Below are 19,101 nucleotides of genomic sequence, written 5' to 3' on the forward strand. Positions count from 1 at the left end.
CCAGTCTATCGGTGATGGACAGCTAAGACCCCGGCGGAAGAGAAAGTTCACTGAGTCAGACAAGAAAGCAGAAAAAGGACGTCTACGATGCAGTGACATCGATATCAAGAGGCGAAAACTTGAGGATGAAAAGACGAAATATCATGAATATGAGTGCATTAGGAATTCCAAACGTGAGACATCTCGTAAACGTTTTCATGAGAACAGCAAAATTTCTGAGTTTCGGAAAAAGAAATGTGATTATTTCAACACAAACTATGGGACCCAAGTGCAGTTCAAGGCACATGTACTTGCACAGCGTAAAAATAAATATGGTACTGATCCAAATTATAAAAAATCAAAGTGTGAATCTTCAAAAAACACTTATAAGACAAACATCTTGTTCCAACATAAAGTTCGTGATTATAGTCATACGAAGTACAAGAGCAATATTGAGTTTCAAAATAAAGTCAAGGAGAATATCAAGATGAAATATCATGAAAATGATGAACTGCGCGAAAATAAAATTAAAACTAGTTGTGACACTTATGCAAATATGAGAAAGAAGCAACAAGACATTGACTTTGTCATTGATCAATTTCGTCAAGACGTCAGCCGTGGTCCTGAATACGTATGCTCTGTTTGTCATCGCTTACTTTTCAGGAAACAAGTGATTGAGTGTAAAAGATGTCATTATGAAAGCAAAAGACCAGAGGTTGCTGCACTGGCTAAGAGGTGTATAACATTGCAATATTTACATGTTTGTGATACTGAATGTGAGCAGGAATGTCATTTGTCTGATAGTCCTTTTAGCAAATTGTGGGTTTGCCATTGCTGCCATAAAAAAATGCTTCGAGGAAAACTACCAGAAGAGAGTGTCACCAACAACATGCATTTGGATGAAATTCCACCTGAGCTGAAATGTCTGAACTCTTTGGAGGAACATCTTATTGCTCGTCACATTCCCTTCATGAAGCTGCTGTGTTTGCCCCGAGGACGTCAAAGAGCTTGCCATGGTCCATGTGTCTCTGTACCTGTTCATAACAGTAGTGTGACAAATATTCTTCCAAGGAACGAATGTGATGACAAAATGATAAGAGTCAAACTCAAACGCAAGTTGACATACAAAGGTCATTATGAGTACATGTATGTGCACACTGATCGTGTAAGAAATGCACTGAGGTATTTGATCGCAAACAATAAGTGGTATGATGATGTGATTTTTAATAATGAATGGGTAAACACTCTGAATGGAAGTGATCAATGCGAGGCAAATGAGGACACTGAAGAGCTGCCAGCTAACAGTGATGATGAAAATAACCTTGAAGAGCAAGCAGAGGAGGAACTGACCTACATTAAAGACCAGGGTGGCCTCTTGTCAGACACATCATTGCAACCTGTCAATCTGGGTTCAGAGATCATTGATCAGAATTTCCAGGATATACTGAGCGTGGCACCAGCTGAAGGCAACAGTCCAGTTCGTTTGCTATCTGATAAAACCAACGAGGCCAAATGTTTTCCTGTTCTGTTTCCATTGGGTGGACCTACATTCCATGATGAAAGGGAATCAAAAATAACTCTGTCACGTTACCTGAACTGTCGCATTCTCAACGCTGATGGACGTTTTGGTCGCAACACAGACTACATTTTTTATGCACAGTACATGTCAGAAGTGCATCAAGTCATATCTGGTGTATCAGTGGCAATGCGCAAAGGTGGTGGCAAGTCATCTCTGAAAGAAGCATCAGACCTGTTGTTGAACTCCGATTCACTAAGTAAAATATTACGAAATGATGAAGGGTACAAGTTCTTGCGAGGAATTCGTGGAACCCCACCTTACTGGATGTCAGTACAGAAAGATTTGTTCAGTATGATTCGACAACTGTCAATTCCAACGTTTTTCATAAGCATGTCAAGTGCCGATCTGAGATGGCCCGAAATGCTTGGTTCTCTTTTGAGGTTGGAAGGAAAAGAAACACCTGTGGAGGATCTTGACTGGTCTGAAAAATGTGCGCTGATTGGAAGAAATCCAGTTACTGCAGCAAGAATGTTTGATCATCGATGGCATTGTTTTCTTCGTGATGTAATCATGTCACCAGCTGAACCCATAGGGAAAATAAAGGACTACTTCTATCGAGTTGAATTCCAACAGCGTGGTTCTCCTCATGTTCACTGTTTGTTTTGGGTGGAAAATGCACCAAAGATTGATAAAGACAGTGATGCCGATGTGGTAACTTTCATAGACAGATACATTTCATGTGAGATTCCACCAGAGTCTGATGCAGAGCTTCATGAGGTTGTGAACAGTGTACAAAAACATAGCACCAAACACTCAAAAACATGCCGTAAGAAAAATACAGTGTGCCGATTCAATTTCCCACGACCTCCATCAAGCCGTACTTTCTTTACAAGAAGTGGGAACTCAGAGGACTTGAGTGGGAAAGATGACAATACCAATGCCAATGCAATCATAAAGAAAGTGAAAACAGCGCTGGACAATCCTGACCTGAATTATGATACAGCTGATGCTTTTTTTGAGTCTCTTGGGATACATCAAGGCCTGTTTGAGAGAGCATACAACATATGTTCCAAAAAGAAAAGCATTGTCCTTAAGCGAAATCCTTCTGAAATTTGGGTGAACCAGTACAATAAAGACTTACTGCGTGCTTGGCAAGGAAACATGGACATTCAGTTTGTCACCGATGCCTTTTCTGTTGTGGTCTACATACTGTCATACATCACAAAAGCAGAGCAGGAAATGGGTTTGCTGTTACAGCGTGCACAGAATGAGGCGAGGAATGGCAATCTTGATGCAAAAGCTGCGTTCAAACAGCTCGGCAGTGTCTACCTGCACAACAGAGAAGTTTCAGCTCAAGAGGCAGTGTATAGATTGACACGTATGCATTTAAAGGAATGTTCTCGTGAAGTACAGTTTATTCCTGTCGGTGAAAATCCTGTTAGGATGAGTTTGCCTTTGCATGTGCTCCAAGCTAAAGCTCAGCTCCAACAGTCTGATGATGAGAGTAGCATTTGGATGACTAATGTGGTGGAACGGTACAAGAGCAGACCTCGATCAGCAGAAATGGAGGAGTTATGCCTTGCCAGCTTTTGCTCTCAATACAGAGTTATTTCAAAGTCTGAGGGTTTACAACAAAGAGAATCACATGACATAATACAACTCAACAACAACCGTGGCTTTATCAGAAAAAGGACCAGAACACAGCCTGCTGTCGTGAGGTATCCCAGGTTTTCACAGACAAAAAATCCAGAACAGTACTTTCATTCATTGCTGCAGCTGTTTTTGCCCTTTTATGAAGACTTGCACCTCAGACCACCTCAGTTTGATACATACGAACAGTTTTACAGAAGTGGTGCGGTGAAATGTGGCACTGACATTGAAAAAGTGCAATCAATTGTGGACTCCAACAAAGCTTTATTTGAAAAAGAAAGCGATGAGATTGACAAAGCCAAAGAATTGATGGATAACGACATTGATTTAGAAGACGCTTGGGCTCAGATATGTCCGGAAACAGAAAGGGAACGTCTCAGTTGTTTGGATATCATGAAACACAAAGCTGTAGATGATGAGGAAGGCAGTGATGATGTTGGTGATCTTATTCCTGACCTGACAGTAAACCCAAAGACAGCATGCACTGTGGAAACTAATCACATGACAATGCCCCGAGAGACTGCACTAGGTTTATTGCGAACACTGAATGAAGAACAGGCAGCAATATTTTATGCTGTTCGTCAGTGGTGTCTGCAGATACTATTTGGACAGAATCCTGAACCGTTGCGATTGTTCATTACTGGTGGAGCAGGAACAGGTAAATCCCATTTGATCAAAGCCATCCACTACGAATCTACACGACTGCTGTCACAAATTGCTGACAATCCAGAGGATCTGACTGTGCTTCTTACAGCACCCACTGGTGTGGCTGCATATAACATTGGTGCTGCAACTATTCACAATACATTCTCCATTGGTGCAAATGTAAAACTGCCTTATCAACCTCTTGGTGATGAGAAGGTCAATACTTTAAGGATGAAAATGCGAAACTTGCACATTTTGATCATCGATGAAGTGTCCATGGTTGACCACCGTCTTTTGGCCTACGTTCATGGCAGACTACGTCAAATCAAACAGACTGGGGATTATTCTTTGTTTGGAAATGTTTCCCTGATTTGTGTGGGTGACTTCTTTCAGTTGAGACCTGTCAAAGGCACACCTCTTTTTTCTGACAACACAGAAGTCAACATGTGGGACAACAACTTTGAAGTTGCAGAGCTTACTGAAGTTTTGAGGCAAGAAAATGCAGATTTTGCGGAGATGCTGAATCGTCTCAGAGTTCATAAAAAGAATGAATGTCTCAGTGCCCGTGATGTCCTTGCATTAAAGCAACGTGAAACTGGTGAAGGCTCCACAGACATTCACATATATGCTACAAATGCAGAGGTTGATAAATACAATATCACCAGATTGCAAGAACTTTGCCCAGATGCAATCAGCATAGATGCCCAAGATTTTACACGGAGTCCCAAAACTGGAAGAATGGAACCAAAATTAGGCTTCCATACAAAGGTGTTCAACTCATGCTTGCCAAGGTGTGTGTCATTGGGCATTGGTGCAAAGGTGATGTTGAAGAAAAATATAGACGTGTCTGACGGCCTTGTCAATGGTGTGTGTGGTACGGTTGTGGAAATTATTAATGGTGAAGATGAGGATGACATTCCTATTGCTATCCATGTTGAGTTTGAAGACCCTAATGTTGGAAAGATGCAGAGGTCAAAATCCAAAAGAAGTTCTGAACGCTCTACAATTGTGGAGGTACAAGAGGATCAAGTATCAAACGCTGGTGGAATACGAAGGCAATTCCCTCTCACCCTGGCTTGGGCAATGACAGTACATAAGTGCCAAGGCCTTACTGTGGACAGAGCTGTTGTATCACTCAACAAAATCTTTGCTGCAGGGCAAGCATATGTTGCATTGAGTCGGGTGAGAACTGTTGATGGACTGATTATTGAGGACTTTAAAGAGGCAGCTATATTTTGTGATGACAAAGTAGACACAGCCATGAAAAGCTTGCCAAAGTTCAACTTTAAAAGTTTTGGTTCAGCTGACATTGATCCGGTCTGCACAATTGCACTCCACAACGTACAGAGTTTAAATGCTCACTTTGACGACATGCGATCCCACAAAACCCTCATGAAAGCTGACTGTATTTGCTTAACAGAAACGTGGCTCAATGCAGACAGTAAAGACCAACCACAACTACCAGGATATGTCTTTAATCACAATCCAAGAGAGAACTGTTACGATGACTCTGACACAGTTTTTACAGCATTGAAACATCAGCAAAGAGGAGGAGTTGGTTTGTATTATTCAGACAACATTGATGTGCAGGTGTCAATTCCAACGAGATGCAACTTGGAATGTTTGTATTTCCATATATCTCATGTAAATTTGACTGCTGTTGTTTTGTACAGGCCAAGTTCCTATAAGATTGACATGTTTCGACAGCAGTTATCACAGGTCGTCTTTGAACTTGAGAAGCATGCAGGGAGGAAGGTGATCATGGGAGACTTCAATGAGGATGTCTTTGTTTCGTCTACTGTGGCAAAATTCCTGGAACAACATGGATACACTCAACATGTCCAAGCAGCTACAACAGAAAGAGGTACGTTAATAGATCATGTGTACTGTAAAGATGTAGGAGATGTTGTTGTCGATGTTGTACAGACATACTACAGTTTTCATGAAGCAATTCTTGTCTCACTGTTGTAATATTTGTGTTTACAATGTGAATTATTCACCATTAGATGTTCTGTAGATGTTCCGTCCGCTATTTGGGGTTTGGGTGGGTCGCAAGGAGGGAGCGATATACAGGACGGCTCCTTGCAGGGAGTGGGAGGGTATGTAATCTATTTTCCAAAAGAAGTTTTGTGTTTTGGAGACCAGGGCTGGTTTGCATGCTTCCAAACAAAAGAAAAAAAATAATATGAGTGTCTGTCATATATTTTGTGATTGCTGCAAGTGCAACCTAAGCTATCACAGATACTAGTGACTTTCTCCTTCTCTTTCAGTTCATCATTGACAGATTAGTTGGCACACAATTATGTTCATGCCTTTGGAGTGGGCTACTGCCTTTTAGTTAATCTTAATAAGTGGGTAAATTCAAGACTACAGTCATTTTACTCTTAGTTTATTTTTAGTCACTGCCCCATAGTCACTGCACTTGCACTTTATCTCTTGTAGTGACTATCCTTGCATCAACTAGCCCTGGTCTCCAAATAAAAGCACATTGAACAATATGTAAACATAAGCTAGGTAAAAATGTAATTTATTGTGTCGATAAATGAATTATGTGCTCAGTCAGCTCATTTGAAGCCATTAAATCATTAGGCCTATCTAAATATGACGTGAATGTAAGAAGTTTTAAAAATGTGTTTTATCCATTAGGATAATCTTGGCTTATTTAAGATTTAAATCAATATACTTAATGCTCTTTTTAAAAATACAGGTATGGTTGCTTTTTAAAGATAAAAAGCAACCATACATGTTAAAAGTTTGAGACATACTAGATGAAGTGTCCATGGTTGACCACCGTCTTTTGGCTTACGTTCATGGTAGACTACGTGAAATCAAACAGACTGGTGATTATTCTTTGTTTGCAAACTTCTTTTGGAAAAATTTGTTACTTAATTTCATTCTTGAATTTGTTTTCTCAAGTAATCACAAGTGAGCAGGCATGGCAATGTTGTAATTTCGGTCTTTGTCTGTTATTGAACTGTCTGATCAGCACTATGTTAAACTGTGCTACACTTTCTATGCAGCATCCTTTTGTGGTTGTCTTTGTAATAACAAAGATAAAAACATTTTAAACATTAAGTTGTTTAAGAGCCAGATCAGCTCCATCATGCATGATACAGAAAGTTTCTGCAATGTATAGACTCTGTAGCCGTGTATAGGCAAAACAGACGATTTTGTCTTTTGCATGTACAGATACTGGTACCACCAGCAGAAAAGCAGGAATGAGACAACTAAGTGTAAAACATAATTATGCTACCTTGAAATGTAACCAATATCAGACTGTTGCTCATGTGTTGGACTGTACGAGTAGTGACATAATAGCTGAAGAGAATTTATATGGATATTCTATTGTGATGAAACATTGGTTCTTTGTTCATTTTCAGATGCTGCACGGCATACTTACAATACAGGAAATAACCTGTTGTCAAATGTATCCCTAATTATTTCCTCCTCCTGAAGTCCTGCTCACTTGTGATTCAGTTTTGTAAACAAGTTCTTATAACAGTGTACTATTTTCTAATGTTTAATGTCTAAATTCTGTTTTGACAGTTATGGGACCACTCACTACATTGTTTGTGTGCATGAGTGAGGAACACAAGGCTATTACATTTGCCTTCACTTTCAGGACCTGTGTTATGTGTCCCATTCAAGATGAATTGTTGTTAGGCTTTTTTTGGTTTACTTGCTTTTTTCATTTCATGACGTGCATTTTCATTTCACGTGCATTTGTAATAGAGTCAAGTATTACTCAAGGATGACTTATAAATGGACAGTTGTTTTGCTAATGCCAAATAACAGGAAATGTGTCCACTTTAAGGTGCACAACAAAAGTATGTTTGTAAGCTTCTTGATTTCAAAAGACTATACAAATCATGTTTTCACAAAGCTTAAAAAGCTGTATGGAGGTGTTTCCATCTGTTCCCTGGAATTGTTCTACGTTGTACAGCACTAGGAATTAAGTGCTTTGTTCTGTTTAAATAGCCTGCTGAGGAACATGTACCAACCTATCTAGTATGCATGTTTTATGCATTGTATGTGCACTGGGTCATGTTGCTCTAACAACATTCATCAAACAACAGGACAACAATATGCTATCATCACTAGCATGGAATATCTTCTCAACTCAACTCAACTAGACTGGCAGAAATGTTGCTCTAACAACATTCATCAAACAACAGGACAACAATATGCTATCATCACTAGCATGGAATATCTTCTCAACTCAACTAGACTGGCAGAAATGTTGCTCTAACAACATTCATCAAACAACAGGACAACAATATGCTATCATCACTAGCATGGAATATCTTCTCAACTCAACTTGACTGGCAGAAATGTTGCTCTAACAACATTCATCAAACAACAGGACAACAATATGCTATCACCACTAGCATGGAATATCTTCTCAACTCAACTCAACTTGACTGGCCAGAGCCAATTGATGTGATCTTTGGATGTATCAGCACAGCTCTACAGGTTGATGTGGTTGCTTTAACGTCTGCTGCAGAGACTTGCCAAGACTGTCTGGAGCAGTCTCCTATCTCCTCTATTTCTGCAGCTACTAATATTCGGGATATCAACTCCTCCATGCTGGCTTTTGTGACTTTCATAAACGGTGAAGATGCTGACTGCTCTTGCAGTCAAATTGGCTGTGAACAGTCTCTATGTAATATGTTTGTTTTATTACGTCAAATCACGTCTTTAGGTGTAAAGCCAGTTTTACCCACAGTACATCTTGTCCAGGATGCAGCTGCCACAAGTACTAAAACAGGGAATGCTTGACTCTTGTTTTTATGAAGCTGCACTGGCTGCCAGTTCAATTTAGGAAACATTTTAAGATTCTACTATTTAAAAAAAAGAAAAATAACATTGAATGGGTCAGCTCTTCAATGTATCATTGACTCAGTATGACTTGAGTATAAGACCTTATTCTGCGTCCAGTTAGAACATCCTCCTGAAACCTGCTCTCAATTCCCTTAGCACTTAAAAAAAATGGGCATTTTCTCTGTGGTTACACCCATGCTCAGGGATGATCTCATTCATATCAAATGTTGTGGACCTAGAGATATTGACAAACTTGAAAACACGCATTTTCATTTTGCTCCAATCTTACTTTTTTATAGTCTGTGTTTATTTTGTCATTTAAAAATAAATTGTTTAAAATACTCTTGACAATTTGTTTTTTCTTCTATCATTATGGATCAGTCTGACACCTGTGAAGTGTCAGTGGTGTCAAACTAATCCATAGAGAGGCCATGTAGCTGCCCATTTTCAACCACCACACCTGACTTGGCTCATTCATTCAACTGAATTGAACTGGACTGTGTGAAGAAAGTTCAGTTGATTAAATGAGTCAAGTCAGGTGTACATTTGAGGACATCCTCAGGATGAGGCTTTAGCGTCAGACCTCAGATGAAAAGTTATAAGGTCTGAGGAAAACTGTCACATTCGCACCAGACAGCCATATGAAAAATAGTCATCGGACCAAAAGGCTTGAAGAAAATGTCACCGAACTGCCTCAGAAAAAAAAAAAAAATCATCGGACTTAAAGACAGCATCTTGCGTTCGTGTCCCGTTCTAAGTTTAGCATCTTTCCCCCCTTGACAATATGGTCAGAACTTTATAGCGGTCGTCTTTGGCCGTCATTTCTGCGATCAAACCGTGGACATATTATAGTAGATCCATGGGACAAACCTACAGAGACCATCTTTGCCTAAAACCTGCACCCATGACAACTTCCCCATGAAAAGTTGGGATGCCCTTATCTGAAATCCCCCCCAGAGGCAGCTTAGTGTGGTAAGTTTTGAGGAAGTTTAGAGTGACATTTTTAGGCCTTTTGGTAAGATGACTATTTTCCATGCAGGCATTTGGCACAAGTGTGACAGATTTTTCTGAGACCTTACCTTTTCATAAGCAATATTTGACGACATTAAACAGTTAAAGAAAAACGGACATAGTTCAAGTTCAAACAAAGCTTTTATTTTACATTGTAATTAGTACAAACAATTTCCTACAAGTGTGAACCTCAAGAACTAACATTTCAACAGTTGAACATATTAAAACTAAAGACCAAGAACACATGTTAATAACAAACTTTCAAGTCCTACACAGCATAGTTACCTTCACGCAAACTTAAGGAAGTCACCAGTTGGCTGGAGTTAGCCTGCAACTCAACATCAAGACCGATCAGCTTCTCTTCAATAGCGTCGCTGTCAGTGGCCACGCCGCCCATGTACTCTGCTACAAACTCTGAAATTGCTGAATTTGTTATCGTTAGAGTTTGCTCCTCACCATTACGGTCAATTACTACGGTGCCACCAAACACGACAGGATACGAGCTTGCCCTCTGTAACATGCGGCATCTGTCACAGCGGTGAGAAGTACAAGCAGTGTTGAAGTCCGCTTGAGTGGCTCGACATCTCCCACAGTGATGTCTGGCAGTAATCTGTACACCGCTGACGCACCCAGAAACCTTGTCCAGATCACCTTCATCAACATCTGGCTGTAGGTCGTCTGGCTCGCCGATGTCCTTTATTTCCTGTACCGTAGTAGATGGTGTACTCGTCAGGAAAGTCTGCTCCCCATAACGTCGAGTTGCGAGATTGCAAATCTCGTAGGAGTGGGATAGTTGGACCAGGAGGATTTTGTCCTCCCACATTGTCAATTTTGTGACCCCAGTGGGATCACACACCCGATACTGTTTTAGTTCCCTCGGAACTCCATCCACTGGAACCACCCTACTCTGGATGCCGCCAGGCAAGATTTTCACCCGCACTGCATGAACCTGTTATAAAACAAGACAAAATAATTATTAAAAGGCAAACCTCCCCAAACAAACTCCTAGATTTGGCGACTAAACACAGCCATGTCAGCTCCACTTACATTAAACTTGGGGCCAAGCGCTAAAACGCTTTTAAGTGTCATGGTGCTGGCAGTCGGGGGCCCTCGGAAAAAGAACTGCGGGTTTTCCACCACCTGCAGTTCGCTGTCTCCCGAACACAGCACATCATAGCCGCTTGGGTCAGAGTAACCTACACAGGAAGAAACGCAGCACAACATTTATTTTCTTCAATTGTTCACCGTATAAAACTCTCCACTTGACAGCAAAGTCTTAGGGTCTACTTACTGATGCTTTTTTTGACCTTTAAGAGCTTCACCGGGGTCTTGGCCATGGCAGCTTGCTCAAATACGGTGCGTTTCTCAGCACTAAACACTACCACCCGGTGGTACTCCTCACGCCCTGTCTGCAACGTGCCATCAAAGTAACGTGTGTTTTTTTTAGAAATTTTCACTGGTGATAGCCCATGTATGAAGCCAACCACGGACTCTTCCGCGTCGCTTCTGGCCTTCTTCGTGGGACTTGCCATTTTTTTTTTATTTGTCCAACCTGCGAATTAAACAAGAATTTAAACAGGATTGAGTAACACACTTGCATTTACGTCTTTTTCTATTCGCCATACTGCAAACCAGACAAAACTGTAAATGTATGTGAAGATTAAATTACACAGAGGTGTACCTTACCTGCCGCAATGTCCAACTCCTCCAAAAGAACTGTCCAAACGAATTGACAGCGTTTAAGTACTGTGCGGCTGAACACAGAATGCGGCAGGTCGAGTGATGCTCCACCGCCACTCAATCCCGATCACCGGTGCTTGATTGCGCATTGATGCCACCTGTCAATTGCGCTCCCCATGGGCGAACTTTAAAGTGTTCCTACTTTAGATCTCTTTGCATACTCACCGCATCTTTGGCGCATCATGTTAACAGATTCACGAACATAAGTGACAGATGGCCACCTGATTTTTTATTTATTCAAATGTGGGAACGAGATAGTTGATGTGTTAGTTCTCTTCATTAATTATAAAATATGGCATGAAGGCCTTCATGTAAAAGTATTAACTATATTAGATTATTTTATCTTGTAAGATATTTCTTTGTCAGACATTTTAAGATCACCCAGTCAGTTTTCGACATCACAATCAAATTGTCTTTGATATTGGTTTCTGTACCATCATCATGTTGTACAAATCACTATGTGGACCAATAAACACATTACAATTTCAATAAGCATGTATAAAATATCAGTACTACTATATGGAAAGTATATAAAGTAGTCTAATTAGGTGGTTCGCATCTACATAACTGCATATATGCGTGAAAATATATCAGACTTAAAAAAAAGACCAATAATTTGTAAAGAAAAGTTTTATTGACACAAAGAAATCTAAGGATTCATTTAAAGATAAATGTTGTTTATGCCTCTTGGACGCTGCCTCATGCTGCATATACGCTACTGGGCAATCTGCAGTGTTCCATCCTGCAGGACTTTCTTCGAAGCTGGGAAAGTTTGCGCTGGCACCCATCTAAAATGTCTGAGTTTTGTTGCCCTCAATTCTGGTGAATACACTCCATGTTTCCTCGTGTTCAGTATGTCTCATCGGCGCTCATCAGGCATGAAGGCATCCCTTCAAGGTATCTGGACCCATCATCAGTTAAAACGGAGCGAGCAACAGATCGCTGCACACTTAAAAGCTTAAACAGAAAACATTTGTTAGATGTTACTTTTGATAAAGATGACAGCCATAGGTCTCTGGCTATCACAGCCGGAGCGTTACGGTGATTGTGACAATTCTAGACAGTTTCAGCTGATCCCCCCACCTCCCCGCTATATCGAGACACACCCACCTGGCCTTCACTCAATGCGCTCCACAACGGCACGGGTGCTTTGATATGTATATGCCGTCCATTGCTCAGATTATGTTTGGCAATCCAGCCATGGCATGAAAGTCCCTCTTAATTTGTAGTTGTTGGACAACGGTGTATGGGAATTTGATGTACCATGGGTGATAAACAGACTCACAGACTGTTCTGTTGTTCTGCCGTTGTGGAGCGCATTGAGTGAAGGCCAGGTGGGTGTGTCTCGATATAGCGGGGAGGTGGGGGGATCAGCTGAAACTGTCTAGAATTGTCACAATCACCGATAGCCAGAGACCTATGGCTGTCATCTTTATCAAAAGTAACATCTAACAAATGTTTTCTGTTTAAGCTTTTAAGTGTGCTGCGATCTGTTGCTCGCTCCGTTTTAACTGATGATGGGTCCAGATACCTTGAAGGGATGCCTTCATGCCTGATGAGCGCCGATGAGACATACTGAACACGAGGAAACATGGAGTGTATTCACCAGAATTGAGGGCAACAAAACTCAGACATTTTAGATGGGTGCCAGCGCAAACTTTCCCAGCTTCGAAGAAAGTCCTGCAGGATGGAACACTGCAGATTGCCCAGTAGCGTATATGCAGCATGAGGCAGCGTCCAAGAGGCATAAACAACATTTATCTTTAAATGAATCCTTAGATTTCTTTGTGTCAATAAAACTTTTCTTTACAAATTATTGGTCTTTTTTTTAAGTCTGATATATTTTCACGCATATATGCAGTTATGTAGATGCGAACCACCTAATTAGACTACTTTATAAACTTTCCATATAGTAGTACTGATATTTTATACATGCTTATTGAAATTGTAATGTGTTTATTGGTCCACATAGTGATTTGTACAACATGATGATGGTACAGAAACCAATATCAAAGACAATTTGATTGTGATGTCGAAAACTGACTGGGTGATCTTAAAATGTCTGACAAAGAAATATCTTACAAGATAAAATAATCTAATATAGTTAATACTTTTACATGAAGGCCTTCATGCCATATTTTATAATTAATGAAGAGAACTAACACATCAACTATCTCGTTCCCACATTTGAATAAATAAAAAATCAGGTGGCCATCTGTCACTTATGTTCGTGAATCTGTTAACATGATGCGCCAAAGATGCGGTGAGTATGCAAAGAGATCTAAAGTAGGAACACTTTAAAGTTCGCCCATGGGGAGCGCAATTGACAGGTGGCATCAATGCGCAATCAAGCACCGGTGATCGGGATTGAGTGGCGGTGGAGCATCACTCGACCTGCCGCATTCTGTGTTCAGCCGCACAGTACTTAAACGCTGTCAATTCGTTTGGACAGTTCTTTTGGAGGAGTTGGACATTGCGGCAGGTAAGGTACACCTCTGTGTAATTTAATCTTCACATACATTTACAGTTTTGTCTGGTTTGCAGTATGGCGAATAGAAAAAGACGTAAATGCAAGTGTGTTACTCAATCCTGTTTAAATTCTTGTTTAATTCGCAGGTTGGACAAATAAAAAAAAAATGGCAAGTCCCACGAAGAAGGCCAGAAGCGACGCGGAAGAGTCCGTGGTTGGCTTCATACATGGGCTATCACCAGTGAAAATTTCTAAAAAAAACACACGTTACTTTGATGGCACGTTGCAGACAGGGCGTGAGGAGTACCACCGGGTGGTAGTGTTTAGTGCTGAGAAACGCACCGTATTTGAGCAAGCTGCCATGGCCAAGACCCCGGTGAAGCTCTTAAAGGTCAAAAAAAGCATCAGTAAGTAGACCCTAAGACTTTGCTGTCAAGTGGAGAGTTTTATACGGTGAACAATTGAAGAAAATAAATGTTGTGCTGCGTTTCTTCCTGTGTAGGTTACTCTGACCCAAGCGGCTATGATGTGCTGTGTTCGGGAGACAGCGAACTGCAGGTGGTGGAAAACCCGCAGTTCTTTTTCCGAGGGCCCCCGACTGCCAGCACCATGACACTTAAAAGCGTTTTAGCGCTTGGCCCCAAGTTTAATGTAAGTGGAGCTGACATGGCTGTGTTTAGTCGCCAAATCTAGGAGTTTGTTTGGGGAGGTTTGCCTTTTAATAATTATTTTGTCTTGTTTTATAACAGGTTCATGCAGTGCGGGTGAAAATCTTGCCTGGCGGCATCCAGAGTAGGGTGGTTCCAGTGGATGGAGTTCCGAGGGAACTAAAACAGTATCGGGTGTGTGATCCCACTGGGGTCACAAAATTGACAATGTGGGAGGACAAAATCCTCCTGGTCCAACTATCCCACTCCTACGAGATTTGCAATCTCGCAACTCGACGTTATGGGGAGCAGACTTTCCTGACGAGTACACCATCTACTACGGTACAGGAAATAAAGGACATCGGCGAGCCAGACGACCTACAGCCAGATGTTGATGAAGGTGATCTGGACAAGGTTTCTGGGTGCGTCAGCGGTGTACAGATTACTGCCAGACATCACTGTGGGAGATGTCGAGCCACTCAAGCGGACTTCAACACTGCTTGTACTTCTCACCGCTGTGACAGATGCCGCATGTTACAGAGGGCAAGCTCGTATCCTGTCGTGTTTGGTGGCACCGTAGTAATTGACCGTAATGGTGAGGAGCAAACTCTAACGATAACAAATTCAGCAATTTCAGAGTTTGTAGCAGAGTACATGGGCGGCGTGGCCACTGACAGCGACGCTATTGAAGAGAAGCTGATCGGTCTTGATGTTGAGTTGCAGGCTAACTCCAGCCAACTGGTGACTTCCTTAAGTTTGCGTGAAGGTAACTATGCTGTGTAGGACTTGAAAGTTTGTTATTAACATGTGTTCTTGGTCTTTAGTTTTAATATGTTCAACTGTTGAAATGTTAGTTCTTGAGGTTCACACTTGTAGGAAATTGTTTGTACTAATTACAATGTAAAATAAAAGCTTTGTTTGAACTTGAACTATGTCCGTTTTTCTTTAACTGTTTAATGTCGTCAAATATTGCTTATGAAAAGGTAAGGTCTCAGAAAAATCTGTCACACTTGTGCCAAATGCCTGCATGGAAAATAGTCATCTTACCAAAAGGCCTAAAAATGTCACTCTAAACTTCCTCAAAACTTACCACACTAAGCTGCCTCTGGGGGGGATTTCAGATAAGGGCATCCCAACTTTTCATGGGGAAGTTGTCATGGGTGCAGGTTTTAGGCAAAGATGGTCTCTGTAGGTTTGTCCCATGGATCTACTATAATATGTCCATGGTTTGATTGCAGACATAAATGACATTGTTAAGGGGGAAAGATGTTAAACTTATTTGGAACTGGACAAAGTTTTCTTTCACTCTTTGTGGGGGGTGGTGGCTAACTGATGTGAAGCAAATGGAACCTATAAAAGTTTAAATGCCGTTCAGTATGAAAACTTTTTCCCAATGTTTAGTAAAATTGTTCCTGAGGCCACTGAAGTTGATCAATGCCGTCTTTAAGTGGATTTATTATTTTTTTTTCTGCTGAGGCAGTTAAGTGACACTTTCTTTCTTAGGAATTTTGTCTGACTATTTTTCATGTGTGACTGAGCTTTACCTCAGACCTTACATTTCATTTGAGGTCTGGTGCTGAAAGCCTCATCCTGAGGATGTCCTCAAATGTACACCTGACTTGACTCATTTAATCAACTAAACGTTCTTCATACAGTCCAGTTCAATTCAGTTGACTTGAGTTGAAAATCTGCAGCTACTTGACACATCTGACACTTCACAGGTGTCAGACTGATCCATAATAGAAGAAAAAACAAATTGTCAAGAGTATTTTAAACAATTTATTTTTAAATGTCTGTTCAATAAGTCCTGTGAAAGACACATGAATTTCAAATTGCAAAGGTGGATATATTCACAAAATCTGTCCTATTTCATGACTATTTCCAGCAATCACATTTCATAGAGGTGTAGTTTTTTTCCAGGGAACAGATGGAAACACTTCAGTTTTGCTAAGCACCAAGAATGCAAAAGGCAGATGAGTGACAGCTGCTTTTTGCAGGTTGTATTGCTGATGTCCAAAAGTCTTTGCAGGTTTCATCATCACTGTATGCCATGGGAACTGGACCAGGTAAATAAGCAAACTGTGTCCATACAGCTTTTTAAGCTTTGTGAAAACATGATTTGTATAGTCTTTTGAAATCAAGAAGCTTACAAACATACTTTTGTTGTGCATCTTAAAGTGGACACATTTCCTGTTGGCATCTGGAAAACAACTGTCCATTTATAAGTAATACTTGAGTAATATTTGACTCTATTACAAATGCACAGTCATGAAATGAAAAAAGCAAGTAAACCAAAAAAGCCTAACAACAATTCATCTTGAATGGGACACACAACACAGGTCCTGAAAGTGAAGGCAAATGTAATAGCCTTGTGTTCCTCACTCACGCACACAAACAATGTAGTGAGTGGTCCCATAACTGTCAAAACAGAATTTAGACACTAAATCACTCTAAATCAGAAACATTAGAAAATAGTACACTGTTATAAGAACTTGTTTACAAAACTGAATCACAAGTGAGCAGGACTTCAGGAGGAGGAAATAATGAGGGATACATTTGACAACAGGTTATTTCAAGTATTTCCTGTCTTGTAAGTCCCTGAAAATGAACAAAGAACCAATGTTTCATCACAATAGAATATCCATATAAATTCTCTTCAGCTATTATGTCACTACTCGTACAGTCCAACACATGAGCAACAGTCTGATATTGGTTACATTTCAAGGTAGCATAATTATGTTTTACACTTAGTTGTCTCATTCCTGCTTTTCTGCTGGTGGTACCAGTATCTGTACATGCAAAAGACAAAATCGTCTGTTTTGCCTATACACGGCTACAGAGTCTATACATTGCAGAAACTTTCTGTATCATGCATGATGGAGCTGATCTGGTTCTTAAACAACTTAATGTTTAAAATGTCTTAAACCACAAAAGGATGCTGCATAGAAAGTGTAGCACAGTTTAACATAGTGCTGATCAGACAGTTCAATAACAGACAAAGACCGAAATTACAACATTGCCATGCCTGCTCACTTGTGATTACTTGAGAAAACAAATTCAAGAATGAAATTAAGTAACAAATTTTTCCAAAAGAAGTTTGCAAACAAAGAATAATCACCAGTCTGTTTGATTTCACGTAGTCTACCATGAACGTAAGCCAAAAGACGGTGGTCAACCATGGACACTTCATCAATGATCAAAATGTAAACTATTGACCTTCTCATCACAAAGAAGTTGATAAGGCAGTTTAATATTTGCACCAGTGGATAATGTATTCTAAATAGTTGCAACACCAATGTTATATGCAGCCACACCAGTGGGTGCTCTTTGGAGCAATCGCAACGGTTAAGGATTTTCTCAAAAGAGTATCTGCAGACACTACCAACAAAAATCATAAAATATTGCTGCCTGCCTGGGCCAAAGCTCTCAACAACAGAAGGCATAAGGTGAGTTGAGTTATGGATTGTTGACATGTTTTTTTTTTAAAGTATCCTATACTAGGATCTGTTACAGATTAGATCTTCCTGTATATCCCCGCAAAGATTACCATGACATGTAAATGTAAATCATGACATTTCAATAGAAATAGGAAAATGTAAATGTAAAACATATAGAGTGAAGTGAGGCAACAAGTTTTTCTAACTGCAGTGCACCCTAGTGCCCAAATGACACCAAATTCATCGTGTCCACTTGGAACAGAGTGTGGACACGTACCGCCAAGTTTTCTTTCAACATGTCAAACCATTGCAGAGATATGGCCTCACGTCCTGTTTGGCGTGTCAGCGCTGAGTTTGATTGGCTGCTACGGGCAAACGGAAGTGAATTTAAAAATACCACTCAAAAGCTCTTGTGAGGCTTAGTCTGAAGATTCTATATGTAAAGTCCCGTGGAAATCAGACAATCTGGGTGACCTGTAATGCGTTTTGAAGGTTTTTGACATAATTCAAAATGGCGGAAAATCCAAGATGGCGCGAATGACGTCATAGTATTGGTTGACCTCGGATATATTCAGGGATTACAACGGTATGTCATTTGTGAAATTTGGACAAACGGGTCCAAAGATATGAGCAAAAATGCATTTTTGCTAAATATAGCGCCACCTATAGGTCAAAGAGAGCCACAATTCTTGGGCCTCTTCAAGATTGAGTTATAAATATGTGTTATGAGTTTGATGTCAAAAGATTAAACTGTTGCTGAGATATGGCCTCACGTCCATTTTGGCGTAGTCGCCGCCAACTTTGATTAGTTATAATGGGTGAACAAAGTCGAAATTGAAAAATCCGCTTCCTAACTTTTGTGCGGATTTGTCCTAAGATACTCTGTGCTAATTTTCATGAGAATCGGTCAAAATATGTGAACGAAGAATCCTTTTGAAGGTTTTCAAGAAAATCCAAGATGGCGGAAAATCTAGTCAGACGGAAAATGACGTCATAGGGTGCGTTGGAATCGTCGTGATCCAAGGATTCCAGCGATACCTTGTTTTTGAAATTTGGACCAACGAGTCAAAAGTTATTTAGCTGAATGGGCTTCAAACTTTGACATGTTGGTGGCGCTAGAGAGTTTTGAGTTTGGTCACCAAATTTGTTGAATTTGCTAATGGGATTGTCCTAAAGATATGG

At 40.4% G+C, this 19,101-nt stretch overlaps 1 protein-coding gene across 1 annotated transcript; it reads left to right on the forward strand.

Moving 5' to 3' along the window:
• Positions 1 to 535: 535 nt before the first annotated feature.
• LOC140288252 (uncharacterized) lies at positions 536 to 6,074 on the forward strand. Its single transcript, XM_072379172.1, has 3 exons — positions 536 to 5,070; positions 5,467 to 5,657; positions 6,064 to 6,074. Exons 1-3 carry the CDS (start codon positions 536 to 538, stop codon positions 6,072 to 6,074), a joined length of 4,737 nt encoding a protein of 1,578 aa, XP_072235273.1.
• Positions 6,075 to 19,101: the final 13,027 nt, after the last annotated feature.

The sequence above is a fragment of the Leuresthes tenuis genome, unplaced genomic scaffold (genome assembly GCF_036924035.1).
Source record: "Leuresthes tenuis unplaced genomic scaffold, fLeuTen1.0.hap1 SCAF_268, whole genome shotgun sequence".
In the NCBI taxonomy this organism is placed as follows: domain Eukaryota; kingdom Metazoa; phylum Chordata; class Actinopteri; order Atheriniformes; family Atherinopsidae; genus Leuresthes; species Leuresthes tenuis.

What these genes read in the sequence shown, in the direction of transcription:
- LOC140288252 (XM_072379172.1), top strand. Translation starts at nt 536, where the DNA reads ATGAGAAAGAAGCAACAAGACATTGACTTTGTCATTGATCAATTTCGT. An exon ending in GCCATGAAAAGCTTGCCAAA is followed by an intron (nt 5,071 to 5,466) that starts GTTCAACTTTAA and finishes TGTTTTGTACAG; the next exon opens with GCCAAGTTCCTATAAGATTG.